Genomic DNA, 27,773 nt, shown 5'->3' on the forward strand with positions numbered 1-27,773 from the left:
ACCTCAGGGTAACCACAAAACATAAACATAGAGCAGAGTCATAAAATATAAAAAAGAGGAAGTTGGGAAAACATCAGAAAACACCAAACTAAAATGGCAGACAGGAACACAAGAAAAAAAAAGTAATGGAGATACAGAAGAGCCAGAAAACAAAAGATAAAATGGCAGAACTAAGTCTGTATGTAGTAATAAATTACCCTAAATGTAAATGCATTAAATTCACCAAAGGACACAGAGTGACTGGATGGATTAAAAACAGGACCCAATAATACACTGCCTATGGAAGACTCATCTCAGCTCTAAAGACAAACATAGACTCCAAGTGAAGGGATGGAAGATGATACTGCAAGCGAATGGCAGCCAAAAGAAATCAGGTGTAGCTATATTCATATCAGACAAAATAGACTACAAGCCAAAAAGGTAACAAGAGACAAAGTTGAATGTCATATAATGATAAAGGGAACAATCCGTCAAGAAGACATAGCATTTATTAATATATATGCACCTAACATAAAAGTACCAAAATATATAAAGCAATTATTAACACCATTAAAGGGAGAAATTGATAGCAACACAATAATAGTAGGGAACTTTAACACTCCACTTACATCAAAAGATAGATCATCCGGACAGAAAGTCAACAAGGAAACCATGGCCTTAAATGGAACATTAGATCAATTGACAATACATATTTATAGAACATTCCATCCAAAAGCAGCAGAATACACATTCTTCTCACGTGTGCAGGGAGCATTCTCAAGGATCAATTATATGTTGGGGCACAAAATGTCTCAATAAATTTAAAAAGACTGAAATCATATCAAGCAACTTTTTCAACAACAATGGTATGAAAATGAAAATCAAGTACAAGAATAAAACTGGAAAAATCACAAATATGTGGATACTAAACAACATGCTACTGGGTTAACAAATAAATCAAAAGAGAAAGTTTTAAAAATATCTGAAGACAATTAAAAATGAAAATATGACATGCCAAAATCTATGAGATGCAGCAAAAGCTGTACTAAGAGGGGTTAATAGCAATACAGGCTTACTGCAAGAAACAAGATAAATATCAAATAAACAATTTAACCTTATACCTAAAAGAAATAGAAAAAAAAAAACAAATTAACCCCAGATCAGTAGAAGGAAAGAAATAAAAATCAGAGCAGAAATTAATGAAATAGAAACTGAAAGGATACTAGAAAATATCAATGAAACTTATACCTGATTCTTTTTTTTTTTAATCTGTTCTCTGGCTTTCTCATACCCTTTACATTAAAGATTAAATCTCATAATATTGGGATTTTATTAATTTTTATTGGAGTATGGTTGCTTTACAATGTTGTGTTAGCCTCCACTGCACAACAAAATGAATCAGTCATACACACACAGATATCCCATCACTTTTGGACTTCCTTCTCATTTAGGTTACCACAGTGCATTAGCTAGAGTTCACTGCGCTATACAGTGTGTTCCCATCAGTTGTCTATTTTATACGTAGTATCAATAATGTATATGTGTCAATCCCAGTCTCCCAATTCCTCCCTCCCCATCCCTTTCCCCTTGGTATCCATACATTTGTTTTCTACGTCTATGTCTCTAATTCTGCTTTGCAAATAAGATCATCTATACCATTTTTCTAGATTCCACATATATGCGTTATTATAAGATATTTGCTTTTCTCTTTCTGACTTACTTCAATCTATATGACACTCTCTAGGTCCATCCATGTCTCTACAAATGACCCAATTTCACTCCATTTTATGGCTGAGTAATATTGTATATATTGTCAGTTGTATATATGTACCACGTCTTTATCCATTCCCCTGTTGATGGGCATTTAGGTTGCTTCCATGTCCTGGCTATCGTACATAGTGCTGCTATGAACATAGGGGTGCATGCATATTTTTGAATTATGGTTTTCTCTGGGTATATGTTCAATAGTGGGACTGTTGTTGGATCATATGGTAGTTCCTTTTTAGTTTTTTAAGGAACGTCCATACTGTTTTCAATAGTGGCTGTATCAATTTACATTCCAACCAACAGTGTATGAAGGTTCCCTTTTCTCCACACCCTCTCCAGCATTTATTGCCTGTAGATTTTTTGATGATGGCCATTCTGACCAGTGTGAGGTGATACCTCATTGTGGTTTTGATTTGCATTTCTCTAATAATTAGTGATGCTGAGCATCTTTTCATGTGTTTGTTGGCCATCTATGTGTCTTCTCTGGAGAAATGTCTATTTAGGTCTTCTGCCCATTTTTGGATTGGGTTGTTTGTTTTTGTGATATTGAGCTGTATGAGCAGCTTGTATATTTTGGAGATTAATCCTGTGTCAGTTGCTTCATTTACAAATATTTTCTCTCATTCTGAGGGTTGTATTTTTGTCTTGTTTATGGTGTCCTTTGCTGTGCAAAAGTTTTTAAGTTTATTTATGTCTCATTTGTTTATTTTTATTTTAATTTTCATTACTCTAGGAGGTGGGTCAAAAAGATCTTGCCGTGACTTCTGTCAAAGAGTGTTTGGCCTTTGTTTTCCTCTAAGAGTTTTAGAGTGTCTGGTCTTACTTTTAGATCTTTAATCCATTTGGAGTTTATTTTGTGTACGGTGTTAGGGAGTGTTCTAATTTCAATCTTTGACATGTAGCTCTCCAGTTTTCCCAGCACCACTTATTGAAGAGGCTGTCTTTTCTCCATTGCATATTCTTGCCTCTTTTGTCATAGATTAGGTGAGCATAGGTGCGTGGCTTTGCCTCTGGGCTTTCTATCCTGTTCGATTGATCTATATTTCTATTTTTGTGCCAGTACCATACTGACTTGATTCCTGTAGCTTTGTAGTTTAGTCTGAAGTCAGGGAGCCTGATTCCTCCAGCTCCATTTTTCTTTCTCAAGATTGCTTTGCCTCTTCAGGGTCTTTTGTGTTTCCATACAAATTGAAAAAAACTTTGTTCTAGTTCTGTTGAAAATGCCATTGGTAATTTGACAGGAATTGCATTGAGTCTTTAGATTGCTTTGGGTGGTATAGTCATTTTCACAATACTGATTTTTCCAATCCAAGAACATGGTATATCTCTCCATCTGTTTATGCCATCTTTGATTTCTTTCATCAGTGTTTTATAGTTTTCTGAGTACAGCTCTTTTTCATCCTTACGTAGGTTTATTCCTAGGTATTTTATTCTTTTTGTTGCTATGGTACATGGGATTGTTTCCTTAATTTCTCTTTACCCCCCTTCATTGTTAGTGTATAAGAATGCAAGAGATTTCCGTGTATTTATTTTGTATCCTGCAACTTTACCAAATTCTTTGATTAGCTCTGGTATTTTTCTGGTAACATCTTTCGTATTTTCTATGTATAGTATCATGTAATCTGCAAACAGTGACAGTTTTACTTCTTCTTTTCCAATTTGGATTTATTTCTTTTCTTCTCTGAGTGCCATGGCTAGGACTTCCAAAACTATGTTGAATAATAGTGGCAAGAGTGGACATACTTGTCTCGTTCCTGTTCTTAGAGGAAATGCTTTTGGTTTTTCACCATTGAGAATGATGTTTGCTGTGGGTTTGTCATATATGGCCTTTATTATGTTGAGGTAGGTTCCCTCTATGCCCACTTTCTGGACGGTTTTTATCATAAACGGGTGTTGGATTTTGTCAAAAGCTTTTTCTGCATCTACTGAGATGATCATATGGTTTTTATTCTTTAATTTATTAATATAGTGTATCACATTGATTGATTTACATATATTGAAGAATCCTTGCATCCCTGGAGTAAATCTCACTTGCTCATGGTGTATGAAACTTTTAATATATTGTTGGATTCTGTTTGCTAGTATTTTGTTGAGGATATTTACGTCTATGTGCATCAGTAATATTGGCCTCTAGTTTTCTTTTTTGTGATATCTTTGTCTGATTTTGGCATCAGGGTAATGGTAGCCTCGCAGAATGAGTTTGGGTGTGTTCCATCATCTGCAATTTTTTGCAAGAGTTTGAGAAGGATAGGTGTTAACTCTTCTCTAAATGTTTTATAGAATTCACCTGTGAAGCCATCTGGTCCTGGATTTTGTTTGGTGGAAGATTTTCAATCACAGTTTCAATTTCATTACTTGTGATTGGTCTGTTCATATTTTCTATTTCTTCTTGGTTCAGTCTTGCAACGTTGTGCTTTTCTAAGAATTTGTCCATTTCTTCCAGGTTGTCCATCTTATTGGCATATACTTGCTTGTAGTAATCTTTTATGATACTTTGTATTTCTATGGTGTCAGTTGTAACTTCTCCTTTTTCATGTCTAATCTGATTTGAGTCATCTCCCTTTATTTCTTGATGAGTCTGGTATAAAGTTTATCAATTTTCTTTTTCTCAAAGAACCAGTTTTTAGTTTTATTGATCTTTGCTGTTGTTTTCTTCGTTTCTATTTCATTTATTTCTGCTCTGATCTTTATGATTTCTTTCCTTCGACTAACTTTGGGTTTTGTTTGTTCTATAGCTGATTCTTTGAAAAGGTAAAATTGACAAAATTTTATCTAGACTGTCTAAAAGAAAGAGAGAAAAGGCTCAAATGAAGAAAATCCGAAATGAAAAATTAGTTACAATTGATACCACAGAAATACAAAAATTGTAATAGATTAGTATGAACAAATGAATACAATAAACTTGCAGGTTATAAAATAAATAATAAAAAAAATCTGCTGTGCTTGTATACAGTAAAAAGAGAAAGAGAAATTAAGGAAACAATCCTATTTTGAACTTGAACATAAAGAATAAATTTAACCAAGGAGGTAAAGAACCTGTACATTGAAAATAATAAGACATTTTTGAAATAAATTGAAGACACAAAGAAATGGAAAATCTTTTCTATGCTCATGGATTGGAAGAATTAATATTGTTAAAATGTCCATATTACCTAAAGCAATCTCCATATTCAATGTGATCCCTGTGAAAATCCCAATGACATTTTTCACAGAAATAGAATTAAAATTCCTGAAATTTATATGGTATCACAAAAGACCCCAAATAGCCAAAGCAATCCTGAGAACAAAAGGAAAAAGCTAGAGGTATCACACTCCCTGATTTCAAATTATACTTCAAAGATACAATAATGAAAATAGCATGGTATTGGCAGAAAAACAAACACACTGACCAATAGAACAAAATTGAGAGCCCAGAAATAAACCCACGCACTTATGGTCAATTAATCTATGATAAAGGAGCAAAGAACATACAATGGAGAATGGAAAGTATCTTCAATAAATGGTGTTGGGAAAACTGGACAGTCACATGCAAAATACTGTAAGTAGACCACTATCTTACATCATACAGACAAATTAACGCAAATGAATTAATGGAATGCTTGCTTTCACCATTGCTATTGAACAATTTACTGAAAGTTCTACCCAGACTGGTTAGACAAGTAAAATAAGTAAGTGGCATCTGAATTGGAAAGTAAAGGTAATTTCTATTCTAGATGACACACCTGTATTAGAAAATTTCAAAGAATCCACAAGAAAGGTATTACGACTATTTAACAAATACAACAAAGTTGTAAACTACCACAAGTTCAGCACACAAAAAATCGGGTTTAATATCTGAAATATATAAAGAAATCTTAAAATTCAACAACAAAAAGGAAAACAATTTAAAATAGGCAAAGGGCTTGTATAGACACTTCTCCAAAGAAGATATACAAATAACCAATTAGCACTGAATAAATGTTCAACATTCTTAGTTATTAGCAAAATGCAAACCAAAACCAAAATAAGTTTCACACTTACAAAATCTTTTCACACTTAGTAAGATGGCTGTAATTTAAAAGAAAGAAAAAAAAGTGTTCATGAGAACATGGAGACATTGCAATCTTCATATGTTGCTGGTGGGGGTGTAAAAGGATACAGCCTCTATGGAAATGTTTGACCTAGCCATCCACTCCTACGTATAATACTCAGAGGAATTAAAAATAGATACTTGTATATAAATATTCATTGCAGCATTATTCACAGGAATCAAAAGGTAGAACTAACCCAAGTGTCCATCAACAAATAAATGGATAAACAAAATGTTGTATGTGTATATATATATATATATATATATATATATAATAGGATATTATTTAACCATAAATGGGAATGAAGTTCTGATACATATATCACCCTTATAAACATGCTAAGTGAAACTAACCAGACTATAAAGGACAAATATTGTATGATTCCACTTTTATGAAGTATCTAGAATAGGAAAATTCATAGAGACAGAAAGTATGTTAGAGCTTACCAGGGGCTGGGGAGAGGGGATAATAAGGTGTTACTGTTGAGTGGTTACAGAGTTTCTGTTTGAGGATGATAAAAAGTCTTGGAGACAGATAGTGGTGAAGGCTGCATAATTGTGTGAATTGTGTAATTAATGTCATTGAATTGTACATAAAAATGGTTAGAATGGCAAATTTTGTGATATATATTTTTTTACTGCAACTAAAAATCTTTAATCTTTCCAAAAAAAAAAGACACAACTACATATCCACTGTAATGCTTAAAATTAATGACTAACAAGGATATAGAGCAACTGGAACTCTCAGACTTGGCTAGTATATGTATGAAATTATAAAAGTACTTTGGAAAACAGTGTGTCAGTGCTTAAAATGTTAAACATACATTTACAATACAACATAGCCATTAAACACCTATACATTTACCCATGAAAAAAATATGACTACATAAATACTTGTACAGAAAAGTTCATAGCATCTTATCCTTAGGGCTTAGGTGTGCTTATACCTAATGAAAACTTGAAACAATATAAATATCCAGTAATGGGAAATGGATAAACAAATTGTGATATATTTATACAATGGGATATTATAAAATCAAAAGGAACAAATTACTGATATCTGCTTCAACATACATAAATTTCAAAAACATAAATGCTCAGTGAAACAAGCCAGACTCAATACTATACTATATATGTATCATTCCATTTATATAAGTTCTAAAACTGGCAAAATTAATCTGTGGTGGAAAAAGATCAGAAAAGGGGCTGGTCAGATGATGGCAGGTAACTGATTATGACTAGACATCAGGGAACTTTCTGAAATTATGGAAATATTGATAGTGTTACAGGTTACACGGGTATATGCATGTGTTGAAAGTCAGGGAGTTATACACTGAAGATCTATGCTTTATAATATATGTAATTATACATTTCTAAAAAGTATATATAACTTGCCATGTCAGGACTATGCAAGCATCAATGAGAAACTCCTTTACTTGCTGTTATGATTAATTTTAATGTGTCAACTTGACTGGCCTAAGGGATGCCCAGATATCTGGTAAAACATTATTTCTGGGTGGATCTTTGTGGGTATTTATGGAAGAGATTAGCATTTGAATTGCTAGACTGAGTAATGAAGATCACCATCATTAATGCTGTTGGGAAACATCCAATCTATTGAGGTCCTGAGTAGAACAATGAGGAAGAGGATGGGCAAATTTGTTCTCTCTGCCTGAGCTGGGACATCCATCTTCTCCCCATCAGACATTGATGCTCTTCATTTTCAGGCCTTAAAACTCGGTCTGTGACTTAAACCTCTGGCTCCCTGGTTCTCTGGTCTTCAGACTCAGACTGAATTATACCACTGGATTTCCTGGGTCTCTGTATTGTAGACAGTAGATTGTGGGACTTCTCGGCCTCTGTAATCACTTTAAACAATTCCTATAATAAATAAATAAATGAATAAATGAATGAATGAATAAATAAATAGATAAACAAATAAATGTCTTATTGGGTTTTTTTTCCTCTGGAGATCTCTGAGTAAAATAGATTTTGGTACAGAGAGTGGTTAAAGAGTAAAATAATTTTAAATATGAGTTTTCTGAAACTGTTCTGGGGTTTCTGGAATTGACTCTCTAATCTGATTAGATTTAAATAAGATAATGAGATAATATATATGAAGCTTTCAAACATTTTTAGAAAACTGACTACCCCTAATGTTTCTAGATAAAGTGGTGAAAGAAAAGAATGAGCTCAGGGACTCAAATTTCAGTTCAAGAGGTGCATAACAACCTAAGATCTTCTATGTGTACCCTGAAGAAGTCCCTTATTTCCTGTAGTCAGAGGGCTGAAATTGTTGAAAATTATGTGCAAAACTTCATCTTGTATTGGCTAAATTAGAGTGTTAGTTGAACTCCCAGCCTTGTCTACTGTTAAAGTGAGGTCATATACTGGGAAATAATAGTATCCTGTAAATTGAGATTGGAATGTGTGGGAAGATCTCATGAAGCTGGAGACATTGAACCTTTAAATCCTGATGAGTTTTTATTGCTAGTGGAAGAGGCCTCCCTGTTCCCAGTGGAAGTTGCCTATACAATCTCAGTGGAAGTGACCTCCTGATTCTCAGTGGAAGGGGAATCCCCATCCCCTGTGGTATCGATCTCCCCACCAACAGTAGAATAAGCCTTTCCACCTCTATCTGAGAGGATTAACTTGGACGGCTTGAGGAAATGACAATGACCTCCTTTGAGATAGTTGCCATGCTGATTTTCCTAAGGATCCACCTCCATCACCCACTTTTGCTTCTAGACTAACAACTAGACACAAGTGCTAACAGGCTCCTGAAAGTGAGATACACATTATGACCCATGAGGAAGTATACTACGCTCCAAAAGAACCACTAATGAAGGTCAGGTGAACAATGGAGTTTTAGTTCAGATCTGTCTAACAATGGGCCCAGTGTGTTCCTGAACTCATCCCCTGATTACTTCCCCAGTTCCAGAATGCATTATTAGAATAGACATACTTAGCAGTTGGCAGAATCCCCACATAGGTTTCCTGATCTGTGGAATGAGGAATATAAAGGTGGAAAGACTAAGTGGAAGCCATTAGAATTGCCTCTAAATGAGAAACTAGTAAATTAAGAGGAATATTTATTTGTGCTCGCTTCGGCGGCACATATACTAGAATTGGAGAGATACAGAGAAGATTAGCATGGTCCCTGCACAAGGATGACACACAGATTCATGAAGCATTCCATATTAAAAAAAAAAAAAGAGGAATACTGCATTCTTGGAAGGACTGCAAAGATTAGTGCCACTATCAAGGACTTAATACGTGCAGGAGTAGTGATTCCTAGCACATGCCCATTCAACTCTCCTATTTGGCCTGTGCAGAAGACAGATCTTGAAGAATGTTAGTGGATTATCATAAGCTTAAGCAGGTGGTGACGCCAATTGAAGCTCATGTACCAGATGTGGTTTCATTGTTTGAGCAAGTTAACATAATCCTTGATACTTGGTGTGTATCTATTGATCTAATAAATGATTTTTTCCTCCATTCTTGTCCATATGGTCCTCCAGAAGTAGTTTGCTTTCAACTAGTAAGGCCAGCAATACACCTTCATTGTCCTACTTGAGACGGTATGACGACTCTCCATCCCTATGTCATAATTTTGTTCACAGGGACCTTGTTCACCTTTTCCTGCCACAAAATATCACACTAATCCATTACATTGATGACATTATGCTGATTGGACCTAGTGATCAAGAAGTAGCAACTTCTCTATATTCATTAGTAAGACATTTGCATGTTAGAGGGTGAGAAATAAATCCAACTAAAATTCAGGGGCCTTCTACTTCAGTGAAATTTCTAGGGGTCAAGTCAAGATATTCCTTCTAACATGAATTGTCTAACATGAATTATTGTTGCATCTGAACCTTCTACAACCAAGAAAGACGTCATGGGACTTCTTGGCCTCTATAATCACATGAGATAATTCTTACAATGAATGAAGGAATGAATGAATGAATCTTATTGGTTTTGTTTCTCTGGAGAACCCTGACTATACACTAATACATCTGAATTCACATGGTGCATATGCACCCCTCTAACACTTTAATGATACTTATCACATTCCTTTTACTTTGTTTTGTACAGTTTTATACACACCTTATTAGTCTGAAGGCTACTTGAAGGATAAAAGACTATGTGTTATTCATAATGATATTCCAACATACCCTCTAGAAAAATGTCTTGCACATTTTGTTTCATTCTATGAATAAATGAAAGATAAAGTAACCAAGTACTAATCAAAGTAATTACAGCAGAAAGCCTGATTTGTGAGAAACACATATGTATGTAGCTTTCTTTGGGAATAATTTGGAAGATGTCTTTAAAAACGAGGCTATATTCTTTATGTTATGAATACTGAATGAAGGGTGGATGTGGAAAATAAGTGAAGGAAAGAAAACATGAATTCTTTTCATTTTCAAAAGCCCTGAATATAGTTTAAGCAGTCATGAGTAAATCCAGAAACAGAATTAATTAGTTCAGGAAAATAATGAGCCAATTTATTGATAATTTTTCTCTACCTTTATAAAAAAGATTTTGTCCAAACAATGGACAATATAGATCTTTTACATCTCATTCTCAGGGTTTGAGCCTGTTTGGATACAGACTAAAAGAGATAAACGGAAGACCATTTTACACCTATATTTACTAGTTTAGCCTTTGATTCTGTGTTCTTTCCTTTTAAATTCACGCTCTCAAAATCTTGCCCATCCCCACCCCACACCTTAACTCTCTTATCTCCACAGATAAATCATAATCCAGAGGTCTTTCCTTACATAGTTAATCAGCCGCAATATTAATTCTTCTTCACAATGCTCCTTAACATTCATTTCTAAAAATTATTAGCTTACAAATTTCTGTGTGAATTTCTGTTGCAACCATTCAGCTAGAATCCTTTGTTCCAGTCTCTGACATTTTTACCACATCATTCAAGACTGTCTGGTGGAATTCTGGAGGTATGCAAGCTTGAATACTCATTTTGACTTCATCTCTCTTCAATCTCCTTATCTGAAGAAGCCGGGAGTCAGAGTTAGCAAGCTGGCAGAGCCAGGGCATGGATACAGTAGAAGTGGTGGGTTCTCCAGGGATGTCAAAGAGAAAAGAAGACCCATAGTCCAATGGAGCAAAGGAGACAAAGCACAAGTGAGATCTTGTTTGATGATGAAGGAGGTATTTTAAATCAGATTATTTAATGAGTGAAACTGGGACATTTTTCATATTTTTGCTCAAAACAAATGATCTCCTATCTCGCTGAGAATAAATTCCAAATGCTTTACAGTGGTCCATAAGATTTGTACATGGATCTGGCCCTTGACAAACTCTCTGATCTCGTCTCCTCTCATTCTCCTCCTTGCTCACTTCCAATCTGGCCACACTAGGCTGCTATCACAAACCTCCTGGCACATTATATCTGAAGGCATCAGTAACATGGTTTGCACCCTCACTTTATTCAGGTGTTTACTCAAATGTTGTCTGTTCTGAGAGGACTTCTCTATCCATATATATAGAATAGCATGCCCAAGACACCATTCTGTCACTTTACTTACCCTACTTTACCTTTTTTCAAAGCAATCATCACAGCCTGACGTATGTATAAAGTGTGTTGGGAGGAAGAAGATGGGAATCTATCTCCACCCAGCATGATGTAAGCTGTAAGCACTATGAGAGCAAGGATTTTGTTTCTGGCTATTTTCCTCTCCTAAAACAGTGTCATGACCATTGTGCGGTCCTGTCTCTGATTTAGTGTAAGAATATGAGAGAAATCTGATATCACCAAGGAACAATATAAGACCTGATTCTAGACTGGTGGTTCAAGGAGAAAGGGATGACTGTCTGGCTCTTCCCAATAGAATGAATGTAAGTTTCAAGAGAATAGAGACTTTGGCAGTTTTGTTCACTGCTTGGTCAAGGTTGAGCCTCCCTCTGACTCAAAGCAACCAGGTATGATATCAATATTATCATGGAATAGTCTGAAACTTGGTTCTAGTCGAGGAGTCCAGAAATTTAGGGGGTAAAGGCATAGTTGGTGAACACAGAATTCTACATTGATCTTTTTTTCTGTCTTCCTCCCACTGAAACATAGTTCCATATTTTGCTCACTGCTGTACACTTAACCTCTAAAACAGAGATAGAACTAGAGTGAAACTTTGCTATGTCTGAATAAAAAGTTGAGAAATATTTCCAAATCACGATGAGACAATATAAGGCCTAAAGGCCAGGGATATAAATGTGGTGGTGGCTGTCTTCCTCTTCCCATTAGGATATATGCTCTAAGAGAGCAGGGATTTTGTTTAGATTGTTTACTGTTCTATCTCCAGGTTTTAGGCCAGGGCTGAGCCTCTCTCTCTTACTGTATGTTAAAAGCCCAATGTCATCACGGAATAATATAATTCTTGGTTCAGGACTTGGGGCCTAGTGAGAGAGCAAGGACTAGGGGGCATTATCATATACCTAAAATTTATATACAGTTGTATTTTTTGTTGTTGTCTAAAGACAAACTACACAGTTTGTCATATAGTACATATTCATTCCTCTAACACTTTAATGATATTTATCACACTTTTTTTATGTTCTTATGTAACATTTTATACCCACCTTATATCTTTGTTATTGGACTGAAGGTTACTTGAAAGATAAAAGACCATGTGTTAAAGAAAGATTTTGTTTTGTCCACTGCTATGTCTCAAACTCTTAAAACAGGGCCAGTACCAGGGTTGCCCATTTCCTCCTCGGAGCCGGACAGGTGGAGACAAAGAGGTGGCTGTTGGCTTTGGGCTACGGGAATCTTCATGTACTCGTAGAGCCTGCCGCAGTTGTTCCAGTATCATTTGTTGAAAAGACTCTCTTTCCATCATTAAATTGCTTTTGCACCTTGTTAAAAATCAGTCAGCTGGGGAGACCTTCAAGATGGCGGAGGAGTAAGACATGGAGACAAACTTCCTCCCCACAAATACATCAGAAATACATCTACATGTGGAACAACTACTACAGAACACCAACAGAATGCTGGAAAAAGACCTCAGACTTCGCAAAAGGCAAAAAACTCCCCACGTACTTGGCCGTGTGGATAACAGGGTCTTGGTGCTCTGGCCAGGTATCAGGCCTGTGCCTCTGAAGTGGGAGAGCCAATTTCAGGACATTTGTCTAAAGGAAACGCCCAGACTCCATGTACTTTCAAATGGTGAAAGCTCTCCCAGAGATCTCCATCTCAATGCTAAGACCCAGCCCCACTCAACGACGAGCAAGCTACAGTGCTGGACACCTATGCCAAACAAGTAGCAAGACAGGAACACAACCCCACCCATTAACAGAGAGGGGGCCTAAAATCACAATAAGGTCACAGACACCACAAAACACACCACCAGATGTGGTCCTGCCCACTAGACAGACAAGATCCAGTCTCATCTACCAGAAGACAGGCACTAGTCCCCTCCACCAGGAAGCCTACACAATGAACTGAAAGAACCTTAGCCACTGGAGGCACACACCAAAAACAACGGGAAATATGAACCTGCAGCCTGCGAGAAGGAGACCCCAAAAATAGTAAGTTAAGCAAAATGAGAAGACAGAGAAACACACAGCAGATGAAGGAGCAAGGTAAAAACCACCAGAAAAAACAAATCAAGAGGAAATCAGCAGTCTACCTGAAAAAGAATTCAGAGTAATGAGAGTAGAGATGATCCAAAATCTTGTAAATAGAATGGAGAAAATACAAGAAACGTTTAACAAGGACCTAGAAGAACTAAAGAGCAAACAAACAATGATGAACAACAAAAAAATGAAATTAAAAATTCTCTAGAAGAGATCAATAGCAGAAAAACTGAGGCAGAAGAACGGATAAGTGACCTGGAAGATAAAATAGTGGAAATAACCACTACAAAGAAGAATAAAGAAAAAAGAATGAAAAGAATTAAGGACAGTCTCAGAGACCACTGGGACAACATTAAACACACCAACATTCGAATTATGGGGGCCCCAGAAGAAGAAGAGAAAAAGAAAGGGCCTGAGAAAATATTTGAAGAGATTATAGTTGAAAACTTCCCTAATATGGGAAAGGAAATAATCAAGTCCAGGAAGCACACAGAGTCCAATACAGAATACATCCAAGGATGCTTGGTGTCAGTCTATTTATCTCTTGTAAAAATAAAATACAGTGTGTGTGTGTGAAGAAAAAAGAAACATAAAAAGAATACATCCAAGGAGAAACATGCCAAGACACATATTAATCAAACTATCAAAAATTAAATACAAAGAAGAAATATTAAGAGCAGCAATGGAAAAGCAACAAATAACATACAAGGGAATCCCAGTGTCATTAACAGCTGATCCCTCAGCAGAAACTCTGCAAGCCAGGAGGGAGTGGCAGACATATTTAAAGTGATGAAAGGGAAAAGCCTACAACCAAGATTACTCTACCAAGCAAAGATCTCATCCAGAGTCGATGGAGAAATTAAAATCTTTAAAGACCAGCAAGAGCGAAGAGAACTCAGCACCACCAAACCAGCTTTACAACAAATGCTAAAGGAACTTCTCTAGTCAGGAGACACAAGAAAAGGAAAAGACCTACAACAACAAACCCAAAACAATTAAGAAAATGGTAATAGGAACAAACATATGGATAACTACCTTAAATGTAAATGGATTAAATGATCCAAACAAAAGACATAGGATGAATAGATACAAAAACAAGACCCATATATATGCAGTCTACATGAGACCCACTTCAGACCTAGGGACACATACAGACTGAAAGTGAAGGGATGGAAAAAGATATTCCATGCAAATGGAAATCAAAAGAAAGCTGGAGTAGCAATTCTCATATCAGACAAAATAGACTTTAAAATAAAGACTATTACAAGAGACAAATAAGGACACTACATAATGACCAAGGGAAAAATCCAAGAAGAAGATATAACAACTGTAAATATTTATGCACCCAACACAGGAACACCCCAATACATAACGCAAATGCTAACAGCCATGAAAGGGGAAATTGACAGTAACACAATCATAGTAGGGGACTCTAAAACCTCACTTTCAACAATGGACAGTTCATCCAAAATGAAAGTAAATAAGGAAACACAAGCTTTAAATGATACATTAAAACAGATAGACTTAATTGATATTTATAGGACATCCCATCCAAAAACAACAAAATACACTTTCTTCTCAAGTGCTCATGGAACATTCTCCAGGGTAGATCATATCTTGGGTCACAAATCAAGCATTGGTAAATTTAAGAAATTTGAAATTGTATCAAGTATCTTTTCCCACAACAATGCTTTGAAATTAGATATCAATTACAGGAAAAAAATCTGTAAAAAATACAAACACATGGAGGCTAACAATACACTACTTAATAACCAAGAGATCACTGAACAAATCAATGAGGAAAACAAAAAATACCATGAAACAAATGACAATAAAAACACGATAACCCAAAACCTATCAGATGCAGCAAAAGTAGTTCTAAGAGGGAAGATTATAGCAATACACTCCTACCTCAAGAAACAAGAAACGTCTCAAATAAACAACCTAACCTTATACTTGTACCAATTAGAGAAAGAAGAAAAAAAAACCCAAAGTTAGCAGAAGAAAAGAAATCATAAAGATCAGATCAGAAATAAATGAAGGAAACAATAGTAAAGATCAATAAAACTAAAAGCTGGTTCTTTGAGAAGATTAAAAAAATTCCTAAACCATTAGCCAGACTCATCAAGAACAAAACAGAGAAGACTCAAATTAATAGAATTAGAAATGAAAAAGGAGAAGTAACAGCTGACACTCCAGAAATACAAAGAATCATGAGAGATTAGTACAAGCAACTATATGCCAATAGAATGGACAACCTGGAAGAAATCGACAAATTCTTAGAAAAGCACAATCTTTTGGGACTGAATAAGGAAGAAATAGAAAATACAAACAGACCAATCACAAGCACTGAAATTGAGACTGTGATTAGAAATGTTCCAACAAACAAAAGCCCAGGACCAGATGGCTTCACAGGTGAATTCTATCAAACATTGAGAGAAGAGCTAACACCTATCCTTCTCAAACTCTTCCAAAATATAGCAGAGGGAGTAACACTCCCAAACTCATTCTACGAGGCCACCATCACTCTGATACCAAAGCCAGACAAAGATGTCACAAAGAAAGAAAACTACAGGCCAATATCACTGATGAACATACATGCAAAAATCCTCAACAAAACACTAGCAAACAGAATCCTACAGCACATTAAAAGGATCATACACTATGATCAAGTGGGGTTTATCCCAGGAATGCAAGGCTTCTTCAATATATGCAAATCAATCAACATAATACACCATATTAACAAATTGAAGGAGAAAAACCATATGATCATCTCAATCTATGCAGAAAAAGCTTTTGGCAAAATTCAAGACCCATTTATGATAAAAACCCTCCAGAAAGCAGGCATAGAGGGAACTTATCTCAACATAATAAAGGACATATATGACAAACCCACAGTCAATATCGTTCTCAATGGTGAAAAAGTAAAACCATTTCCTCTAAGATCAGGAACAAGACAAAGTGGTCCACTCTCACCACTATTATTCAACATAGTTTTGGAAGTTTTAGCCACAGCAATCAGAGAAGAAAAAGAAATAAAAGTAATCAAAATCAGAAAAGAAGAAGTAAAGCTGTCACTGTTTGCAGATGACATGATACTATACATAGAGAATCCTAAAGTTGCTACCAGAAAACTACTAGAACTAATCACTGAATTTGGTAAAGTGGCAGGATACAAAATCAATGCACAGAAATCTCTTGCATTCCTATACACTAAGGATGAAAAATCTGAAAGAGAATTTAAGGAAATACTCCCACTTACCATTGCAATGAAAATAATAAAATATCTAGGAATAAACCTACCTAAGGAGACAAAAGACCCGTATGCAGAAAACTATAAGACACTGATGAAAGAAATTAAAGACGATAAAAACAGATGGAGAGGTATACCATGTTATTGGATTGGAAGAATCAACATTGTGAAAATAATTATATTACCCAAAGCAATCTATAGATTCAATGCAATCCCCATCAAACTACCAATGGCATTTTTCACAGAACTAGAACAAAAAATTTCACAATTTGTATGGAAACACAAAAGACCCTGAGTAGCCAAAGCAATCTTGAGAACGAAAAACGGAGCTGGAAGAATCAGGCTCCCAGACTTCAGACTATACTACAAAGCTACAGTAATTAAGACAGTATGGAACTGGCACAAATACGGAAATATAGATCAATGGAACAGGATAGAAAGCCCAGAGATAAACTCATGCACATATTGTCACCTTATTTTTGATAAAAGACGCAAGAACATACCATGGAGAAAAGACAGCCTGTTTGATAAGTGGTGCTAGGAAAACTGGACAGCTACATGTAAAAGAATGAACTTAGAACACTGCCTAACACCATACACAAAAATAAACTGAAGATGGATTAAAGGCCTAAATGTAAGGTGAGACAGTATAAAACTCTTACAGGAAAAGATAGGCAGAACACTCTATGACATAAATCACAGGAAGATCCTTTTTGACCCATCTCCTAGAAAAATGGAAATAAAAACAAAAATAAAGAAATGGGACCTAATGAAACTTAAAAGCTTTTGCACAGCAAAGGAAACCATAAACAAGACCAAAAGACAACCCTCAGAATGGGAGAAAATATTTGCCCATGAAGCATCTGAAAAGGGATTAATCTCCAATATTTACAAGCAGCTCATGCAGCTCCATATGAAAAAAACAAACAACCCAATCCAAAATTGGGCAGAAGACCTAAATAGACATTTCTCCAAAGAAGATATACAGATTGCCAACAAACACATGAAAGGATGCTCTACATCACTAATCATTAGAGAAATGCAAATCAAAACTTCAATGACATATTACCTCACACCAGTCAGAATGGCCATCATCAAAAAATGTAGAAACAATAAATGCTGGAGAGGGTGTGGAGAAAAGGGAACCCTCTTGCACTGTTGGTGGGAATGTAAATTGATACAGCCACTGTGGAGAACAGTATGGAGGTTCCTTAAAAAATTAAAAAGAGAACTACCATACGACTCAGCAATCCCACTACTGGGCATATACCCTGAGAAAGCCACAATTCAAAAAGAGTCATGTACCACAATGTTCATTGCAGCTCTATTTACAATAGCCAGGACATGGAAGCAATGTAAGTGTCCTTCGACAGGTGAATGGATAAAGAAAATGTGGCACATATATACAATGTAATATTACTCAGACATAAAAAGAAACGAAATTGAGTTATTTGCAGTGAGGTGGATGGACCTAGAGTCCACCATACAGAGTGAAGTAAGTCAGAAAGAGAAAAACAAACACTGTATGCTAACACATATACATGGAGTCTAAAAAAAGAAAAGTTTCTGAAGAATCTAGGGACAGGACCAGAATAAAGATGCAGACGTAGAGAATGGAGTTGAGGACATGGGGAGGGGGAAGGGTAAGCTGTGACGAAGTGAGAGAATGGCTTGGATATATATACACTACCAAATGTAAAATAGATAGCTAGTGGGAAGCCGCTGCATAGCACAGGGAAATCAGCTCGGTGCTTTGTGATCACCTAGAGGGGTGTTATACGGAGGATGGGAATGAGATGCAAGAGGGAGGTGATATGGGTATATAGGTATACGTATAGCTGATTCACTTTGTTATACAGCAGCAACTAACACAATATTGTAAAGCAATTCTACTCCAGTAAAGATGTTAAAAAAAAAAAAAAAGAAGTGCCAGGATTGGCGCTAGTCCTAATCCGAGTGTCAGAAAGTGGGATAACTCCAAAATTATGGGAAAACATAAGGTCTATTTCTAGTCTTGAGGTCAGGGGTTGGTGGTAGATATCTGTCTCACTACAGCCAGGATAAAATCTTCTTGAGAGCTGAAATTTTGTCTTTTTCATTCAGTTGCCAATACTGTGGCTAGGGTGAAGCCTCCCTGAGTGTTAGGAGTGGTAAAAGTACCTAGAACAGCAACTTGCATTCTAAAGTCAGTGTTATTGGGTTTTTGTTGTTGTTGCAATCCATATCCCAATTCAAAAAAAAGAAGATTCCCTACAATAAAAACTAAAAGAAATTTCACAATATAAAGTTTATATAAAATATAAAAATTTCATGTTGAAATTTTTTTAAAGCCAAAAAATCAATACTATTATCAACTATGTTTATATTTTCAGTAAATATATAAAGCATAGAGAAGATTTGCATTAAATTCATGATAGTGTATGCCTCTGCAGTGGACGGAGATGTTATATTTTGCAAATATGCCAACATTTGTTAATTTTGGGTGAAGGTAAACGGACGTTTTTTATATCTTTCATGCTTTCCATATTATGTTTTAATTTTTCAAAATAAATAAAATACAAAGAGAACTTAGAACTGTTATAGATGATGATTTTATTACAATGTTTTCAGAATTGAACATACCTAAGACATATGCACGTGCAACATGCAAGGACATAAAGCGTCTGAATAATACAATCAAGAAGCTTGGTAATAGAGAAAACTTTAAATTTTATATTTCACAGAGAATATACATTCCTTTTTAATAGAAAGTTTGAATAAACCAATTACCATTGGAGAGATAAGAAAGCTGATTAAAGATCTACCATCAAAATTGTCACCAGGATTAGACTGTTTTTACAGCTCACTACTAGCTAATTTTTAAAGAACAAATAATTCTAATGCTATTTAAACTGTTCCAGAACACAGAAAAATGATTGAAAACTCACAATTTCATTTTTTAAAGCTAGCATAATTTTAACAACAAAATTTGAAATATACAATTTTACTTTGGAATGTAAACGCAATAATACTAAATAAAATATTGGTAAATAATACCCAGCAATGTATCAAATGATTATTACACCATGACTAAGTAGGATTTATTCCATAAACACAAATTTGTTTCAAAACATCAAATATCTACCACTCTAATTCATCGAGTCAAAAAACTAAGGGAAAAAAATGTTATACTGTTTTGTCAATAGACGCTGAAAAGACATTTGATAAAATTCAGGAGCCACTTTTAGTAATAATGCTATGTAAAACAGGAATAGAAGAAATACCCTAAATGTGTTAATGGTCAATGACTATTTACCAATAACCAACAGCAAATGTCATATTAATAGGGAACACTAAAGACAATTCCATGAAAATTAAGAACCACACAGGCATGTCTGTCATAATCATTATTCAACATTGTTTTGGAAAATCCAGATCATGTAATAACAATATTAACATTATAAGAAATAAAATGATCTCTATTTGCAGGTGAGATGACTATATATCTACAAAGTCCAAAACATTCTATTTTAAAAACCCAGTGTAATTCAGAGTATTTAGTAAGCTGAAAATAGAAGGAATAAAAAACCTCTAGTTTGTCTATATTGCCAAAAATATAAATGAGGAGGAAAAAATACCCAATTCAAAATGTCAAAATGTGACAAAAACTGTAAAAATATTTAGAGATAAACTTAATCAGATGTGATGGACCTATATAACATTACAAAAACAAAACCAAAAGATTTTAATGATGTACCAAAATTCTCGAGTATTAAAGATTAATGTTATTTTTAAAATAACCTTCTAAACAGAAATGCAGAAATGTAATACGATTCTAAGGCATCACAATTTTTTTAAACGTGGAAAGGATGTTTCCAATTTTTACATGAAAGAATGAAAAACAAATTATATAAAAGAAGAAAAGACAAAAAAAAAAAACTAATGAGAGGGGACTTGCTTTACCAGAGTCCAAAGTTTATGGTCAAGCCAGTACAATTAAAACAATGTGATACTGGCTCAGGAACTTGAAAATGGGTGATTTATTTAATAAATGTGATAGCATAATCAGGTATCCAATATGAACAAAATGTATATTTGGACCTCTACCTCCATATACAAAAATAAATTCCTGTTGGATCAGTTAAAGCTTAAAATTAATAAACATTTTTAGAAAAAATGTAGGTAACTATTTGTATGACTAGCAGTGGGGGCATTCAACTGAAAAAACAAGAAACCAAAAAGCTAAAAAGAAGAGAGGAATCTATCTAATTTTTTTTAAGCTGTAAAGTAAAAAAGAAGATATCAATAAAGTCAAGATTAATGATAGAATGGAGAAAATCATAACACATATGGGCTACAACTGATTAGTACACACCACATAGTAAATATAGTTAGAATTCCTACAGATTTATAAGGAAAAGATCAAAGATTCAATACATAAATGAGCAAAGGATAAGCACTGGCAAATCACAAAAAAAGTCCGAATGGTAAAAAACAAAAAAACTCACTGAGTTTGTCAATTAAAGAAACAATACTATGTAATTTTTCACTGTTCAGATTTACAAACATTAAAGAGTGCTGGAGAGGATGCTGGAAAATGAGCACTTTCATTTTAGATGGTAATTTTGTAATATCTCTTAAAATTAAATAAACACCTACCTAACAGTCCCATTTCTGGGAAGCTACCCTATAGAAATAAAAGCACCAGTATGTATTGTAGCAGTGCTATGGTGGAAAAAAAAGAGAAAACTTAAAGACCATCAATAATAGAATGGTACATAAATGGTACCATTTTGGTACATAAATATGTACTGTGTATGCAGTTGTTAGGAGAAGAGAGGAAGACAAGGAGAAATAGAGGGAGAGGGGAAATGGGTGATTTATTTAATAAATGTGATGGTACAATCAGGTATCCAATGTGAATAAAATATATAGTTGGACATCTATCTTATACCATATGGAGAGGGAGGCATGGGGGAGAGAGAGAGATATCTGTAGCTACTGATCAGAAGGATATGTCAAGGGAGAAAAGCAATTACAGAGAAATAATGGGGCTTGCTGTTTCTGTAGAAAGGACTACAACAAACTTTCTTTAAGAGGATGGGGAAAACATGGAAGGATATACATTATGTTCTTAACACTTGTTACCTGGGGAGAAAAAAATTGGTAAGGCAAAGAAAGAAATGGGGGGGTGGTGGAGGATATAGTGTGTGTACACCATTTATTTTTCTTTATCTAGTTTTCCATTGTTCCAAATTTTACAAACACTTTTCAATTTTCTATTAGCACCCGATTTAAAATTTTGATTACAGAACAAGGCAATATCAAAAGTACCAAAGTATACTTCGGGCAAAACTGTGGAACTAGTCAATGTAAGATTTGGAGGCACCGTAAGTAATAATAAATTCTTTAATCTCTGACTTCAAAACTGTTCTCAAAAGTTCACACGACATATTTTACATTTAATAGTTCCACAACTTTTGCAATAGCACAATGAATTTAGGGGGTTTTCACCAAACCATAGACATAAATGTGAATATCATCATCAAACTTAATGAAGTAGACAGATGGCTTGGCCACCACTTGATGGATGAAAATGCCGGTTCTCTTGGACCCATCATCTTTGGCGTGCTCCACCTGCTTGCCCACAAGGCTGTCGACAACTTCTCCAGGCTCCCGTTCTGCTGTAGGGAAATAGTAGTTGGAATCTGGAATGATGCGCAGGTCACCATCTTTGTAGTCATCCAGCAGCGTGTACATATAAAGGACTGGATCTTTCTCGTAGGTGATGTAAAACCAAGTGTCCATCACGGGGGCTCGCGCCAGGACCATACCCTTCCATTCATCTTTCGTACCGTGCTCACCCTCAAACACATGACCCACTGCCTTGCCAATCAGGGAATCTGCCAGGCGCGAATCAATGCGAGGAGTTGGCACTCTCTCAGGAAGGATCTCTAGCGCTAAAACTCTCTTATCTCGGTGCAGTTCTAGTCCATACACACTATCTTTGCCATCATATTTGATGATATAGAGAGTGGGCTTCACGGAAACCTGCTCAAGCACGGTGCCCTTCCACTGCTCCACGGGCTCATTGCCTTCCTTCCAGCCGTGTTGAATGCGGCAGCCCACAATGTTCCTACGGGTGAGGAAAGTGGGCTTGCGCCGCTGTTTCCTGTGGGTGTGCCTTTTCTTCATCAGGTATGCGGACACACCATCTACGCCCATCGGAGGCACTGTTGGGGGCGACATGGCTCGGGGTTTAAGGAGGCTCAGCAACGCTACCACTTACTAGATTAAGCTGACAAAAAGTCAGCACTATCCAGTATGAGATCTTTTTTTTTGTGATCTCCGAAAACAGAGAGATCCTGTCCTGCACGTTCTCCTTCTCCCTTCCCCAAAGGCAAGGCTCTCACCAAGGCTCGGCAGAAACGCTCTTAACTCTGACCGTGGACACTAGGACAGCGGGGGCCTCTTGACAGTATTCTTCTCTCCCGCCCGGCAGAGGTATCTGCAGCAGTGGCAGTTGCCGCAGGAGATGGCGGGCTTGCGTGTGCTGCCTGCGCCTTGCGCCCGCCCCGACTCCCAACCCTAAGTCTCCCGAATTGACCACTTAGCTGTTATCGATGGTGCTGCGGCTGCGGAACGGCGACGGAGAAGGAGAGGACGGGAAAGGGATAAGAGCGATGGTTGCAGCGCCAAAGTCGCGGGCGGCGGCGTGTCTCTGAGAAGTCCGCGCGGCCTCGGCTTAGCAATGTTGCTCTGCTCGGCCTAGCTCTGGCGCCAGGGTTTTTGCCGCTTCGGGAACCCGACCCCTCAGAGCCCGCCTGAGCCTCGGCCCCGCCCCCACCATTCCGCCTTCCGCTCAGCCAGCAGCAGCTGGGCGGGTTACTGCGCACACTGCGTTCTGTCCACACGGTCACAGGCGCTCACTCCTTCATTTCCTCACGCGCCCCCCGACCGCTTCTCTCAAACCCAAGCCAGACTGGCCGGCTCCCTTACTCCTCTCTGGCCGTCTGTCGCCCGCCAGCCTCCTCAGCAGCTTCTCCATCTGCTTTCTATCTTCCAGGAATTCCTCACAAAGCCTTTTTTTTTTTTTTTAATATTCAACACATACATACACAGAGTTTGTACATACAAAAAAATTTTTTTTTCAGTTTAGGGATTACGAGACCGGATAAGTAAATGCCGTGTACAGTCCACCATCCTGATCCAAACTTTCCTTTTTATTTTCTATCTGGTCACTCACAGTAATGCTTTTTTAATACGTATATTTTTCTGAATGTAAAGTAAATGTACTGACACTGTGGAGATTTTCTGAAATTCGGTGAAATAAAAACCGAAACTAACCTTAATCTTAACACCTAGATATACAGCAAAATGTTAACAGTTCTGATATCTCAATAAATCTATGCTTGTATTTTACAAAATTGGTAGCGTTTCACATCTTTATAACTTCTTTTAAAATTCATATCGTTAGTATCTTCCAAAGTTATTAAATACTCTGAAAACATGGTTTTTAATGGTTCCATAATGTTCCTTTGTATAGATCTTCCGTTATTTATCCTAAAAGGTCTATGACGATAAATAAAATTAGTTTACTCTCATATATGGATTTATTGAGCTAGTATAAACCATTTTTTCAAAGAATATTTAATGACATGGAGATCTACATATGAGATAAGAACAATGTGTGAGAAAGCAGGATACTGAAAATTGTGGCTCCAATTTTGTAGACAGAAAAAATTAAAAGGTTTTTGTGGTATATATTTGCAGTCTTTCTGATTATAAAAGTACTGCATGCTCATGTGGAAAATATGAAAGATAGAAAAGAAAGTATCCATAATTTCACCTACTTCAAGTCACAGGGCTCTTATCAAGATTAAATGAAAATATCTGTATGTCTTTTATTCCTGTATCCTACTTACAAGATAGCAATATAAACCAGGGAAGTCTAGACTCCTCATTCTCACTCCTCCACTCTATACTGGTGAGAAGAGAAAGCCTCATATCATCATGGGTAAAAAAGGCCATTAATTCTTCTGGAAATGTAGGAAAGCAGGGAAGAGAGGTGCAAGGCAGCAATTCGGGCTGCCTCCACATTACATTACTTTCCAAGGCAGGGAAAGAAAAACCTAGTCCTCATACCATTTAATAGCTGATTGGGCAGAATATGTGTGGATCCTTCAATTCCCCATGTTTCCCAGGCCAAAGGCTTTTGAGATGGGATAACTCGCCAGTACTATATTATAAGAAAGTAATTCCAAGGAAGCAATTTCAAGGAAGCAAGAAAACTACATATACTAAAAGGTATTTCTAAACTCTTTAGAATTACATAGTGGTGTGTACATATTCACACATATATACAACCTACACAGTGAAAGTCAGAAGGTGAGTATGTGTAAATGTCATGTCATTATGTTCCACAAATAATGCTTCCCAAGTAATTCCCCAGACCAAGATGTGCCAAGTTACTTTGCTTAGAAGAGCAATTGACAGGTGGGAGAAGACCACCCACCAGGCACACAAATTCAGAACAGTTAACTCAAGCTCTTTGCTTATATACTTTAATGGAATTCTTGCTCACAGCCCTACAAAGCAATCTGACAAAGAATTTCCAGTATCCTTCCTTCTCTAGAACTATGATTCTGATGTTTAAATCACTCCCTAGCATTATGGATTCAATGAGCCTCACTACACTAAGATATAATGTTTACTTTGTATGTCTGCCCACTAGACTACAAACCCATTCAAGAAAAGACTTTTATCTCAAGTGCCTTACTCAGAATAGGTACTCAATTAGTATTTGTTATATGAATAAATAAGTGGTTTCAACTGCCCTGCTCCAATCCAAAGAAATCCTCCAAAATGAAACAAGTGGTCTTATACAAGCCTCTGAAGACTGCAGTTCTGGTGACTTAAAATCTCCTAGGGCAGCTTTATTTATCCCTTCAAAACACCCAGATTACTGATCCTATAAATATGTGTCTATAAGTCTGAAAATGATAAGGAGAACACCATCAAATGCAAAATAGTCATACCTCAGAGATATTGTGGGTTCAGTTTCAGACCACCACAATAAAGTGAATATTTCAATATAGGAAGTCACACAATTTTTTTGGTTTCTCAATGCATGTAAACATTATGTTTACATTATACTATAGTATAATGTGTGTGCAATAGCATTATGTTTAAAAATCCAAGGTATATAACATACCTTAATTAAAAATACTTTATTGTTAAAAAGTATTAACCATTATCTGATCTTTTACAAGTCACAATCTTTTTGCTGGTGGAGGATCTTGCCTCAGTGTTGATGGCTGCTGACTGATCAGGGTGGTGGCTGGTGAAGGTTGGGGTGGTGTGGCAATTTCTTAAAATAAGACAACAGTGAAGTTGCTGCATCCATTGACTCTTTTCACAAAAGATTTCTCTGTAGCATGCAATGCTATTTGATAGCATTTTACCCACAGTAGAACTTCTTTCAAAATTGGAGTTAATCCTCTTAAACCTGCTGCTCCTTTATCAATTAAGTTTATGTAATATTTTAAATCCTTTGTTGTCATTTCAACAATCTTCACAGCATTTTCACCAGGAGTAGATACCATCACCAGAAACAACTTTCTTTGCTCATCCATAAGAAGCAACTCCTCATTCATTTAAGTTTTATTATGAGAGTGTACCAATTCAGTCACATCTTCAGGCTCCACTTCTAATTCTAGTTCTCTTGCTATTTCCACCACATCTGCAGTTACTTCCTCCACTGAAGTCTTGAACTACTCAAAATCATCCATGAGGATTGGAATAAACTTCTTCCAAACTCCTGTTAACGTTGATGTTTTGACCTCTTTCCATGAATTATGAATGTACTTAACTTGCATCTAGAATGGTGAATCCTTTCCAGGAGGTTTTCAATTTGCTTTGCCCAGATATCAGAGGAATCACTATCTATGGCAGCTATAGCCTTATGAAATGTATTTCTTAAATAATAAGACTTGAGTGTCAACATTATTCTTTGATCCATGCGCTGCAGAATAGATGTTGTGTTCTCTGGCATGAAAACAACATTAATCTTATTGTACATCTCCATCAGAGCTCTGGGTGACCAGGTGCATTGTCAATGAGCAGTAGTATTTTTTTTTAACATCTTTATTGGAGTATAATTGCTTTACAATGGTGTGTTAGTTTCTGCTTTATAACAAAGTGAATCAGCTATACATATACATATATCCCCATATCTCCTCCCTCTTGTGTCTCCTTCCCACCCTCCCTATCCCACCCTTCCTGGTGATCACAAAGCACTGAGCTGATCTCCCTGTGCTATGCGGCTGCTTCCCACTAGCTATCTATTTTACATTTGGTTGTATATATAAGTCTATGCCACTCTCTCACTTTGTCCCAGCTTACCCTTCCCCCTCCCTGTGTCCTCAAGTCCATTCTCTATGTCTGCATCTTTATTCCTGTCCAATGAGCAGTAATATTTTGAAAGGGATCTTTGTCTTCTGAATAGTAAATGAGCATTGGCTTCAACTTAAAGTCACCAGCTGCATTAGCCCCTAACAAGAGAGTCAGTCTGTCCTTTGAATCTTTGAAGCCAGGCATTAACTTCTCCTCTTTAGCTATGAAAGTCCTAGAGGGCATCTTCTTTCAATATAAGACAGCTATGTCTACATTGAAAATCTGTTGTTTAGTGTCTTAGCTAGATCTTCTGGAAAACTTGCTGCAGCTTCTACACCAGCATTTGCTGCTTCATCTTCCACTTTGATGTTTTGGAGATGGATTCTTTCCTTAAACCTCATGAACCAACCTCTGCTAGCTTCAAACTTTTCTTCTGTAGCTTCCTCACCTCTCAAAGCTTTCATAGAATTGAAGAGAGTTAGGGCCTTGCTCTGGATTAGGCTTTAGCTTAGGTGAATGCTGTGGCTGGTTTGATCTTCTATCCAGACCACTAAAACTTGCTCTGTGACAGAAATAAGGCTGCTTTGATTTTTTATCATTTGTGTGTTCACTAGAGTAGTACTTTTAATTTCCTTGAAGAACTTTTTCTTTCCATTCACAATGTGGCTGTTTGGCTCAAGGGGCCTAGTTTTTGGCCCATCTTGGCTTTTGACATGCCTTCCTCACTAA

At 36.4% G+C, this 27,773-nt stretch overlaps 1 protein-coding gene across 2 annotated transcripts in view; it reads right to left on the reverse strand.

Annotated features, from left to right (window-relative positions):
* Positions 1-470: 470 nt before the first annotated feature.
* The window catches only part of SPIN4 (spindlin family member 4), a 245,370-nt gene continuing 218,067 nt past the window's right edge, over positions 471-27,773 (reverse strand). Inside the window, exon 3 of one of the 2 annotated variants that reach the window (XR_014239525.1) lies at positions 471-7,696. Coding sequence is in view for 1 of the 2 variants with exons in the window: in XM_082376738.1 (XP_082232864.1) it covers positions 22,149-22,898 (750 nt within the window). In the remaining variant the exon portion in view is untranslated. Of the gene's footprint in view, positions 7,697-15,661; positions 27,607-27,773 lie in introns of those variants that run through there. The other variant, XM_082376738.1, reaches the window with a different exon arrangement.

This window comes from Balaenoptera borealis, assembly GCF_965194805.1.
Source record: "Balaenoptera borealis genome assembly, chromosome: X".
In the NCBI taxonomy this organism is placed as follows: Eukaryota; Metazoa; Chordata; class Mammalia; order Artiodactyla; family Balaenopteridae; genus Balaenoptera; species Balaenoptera borealis.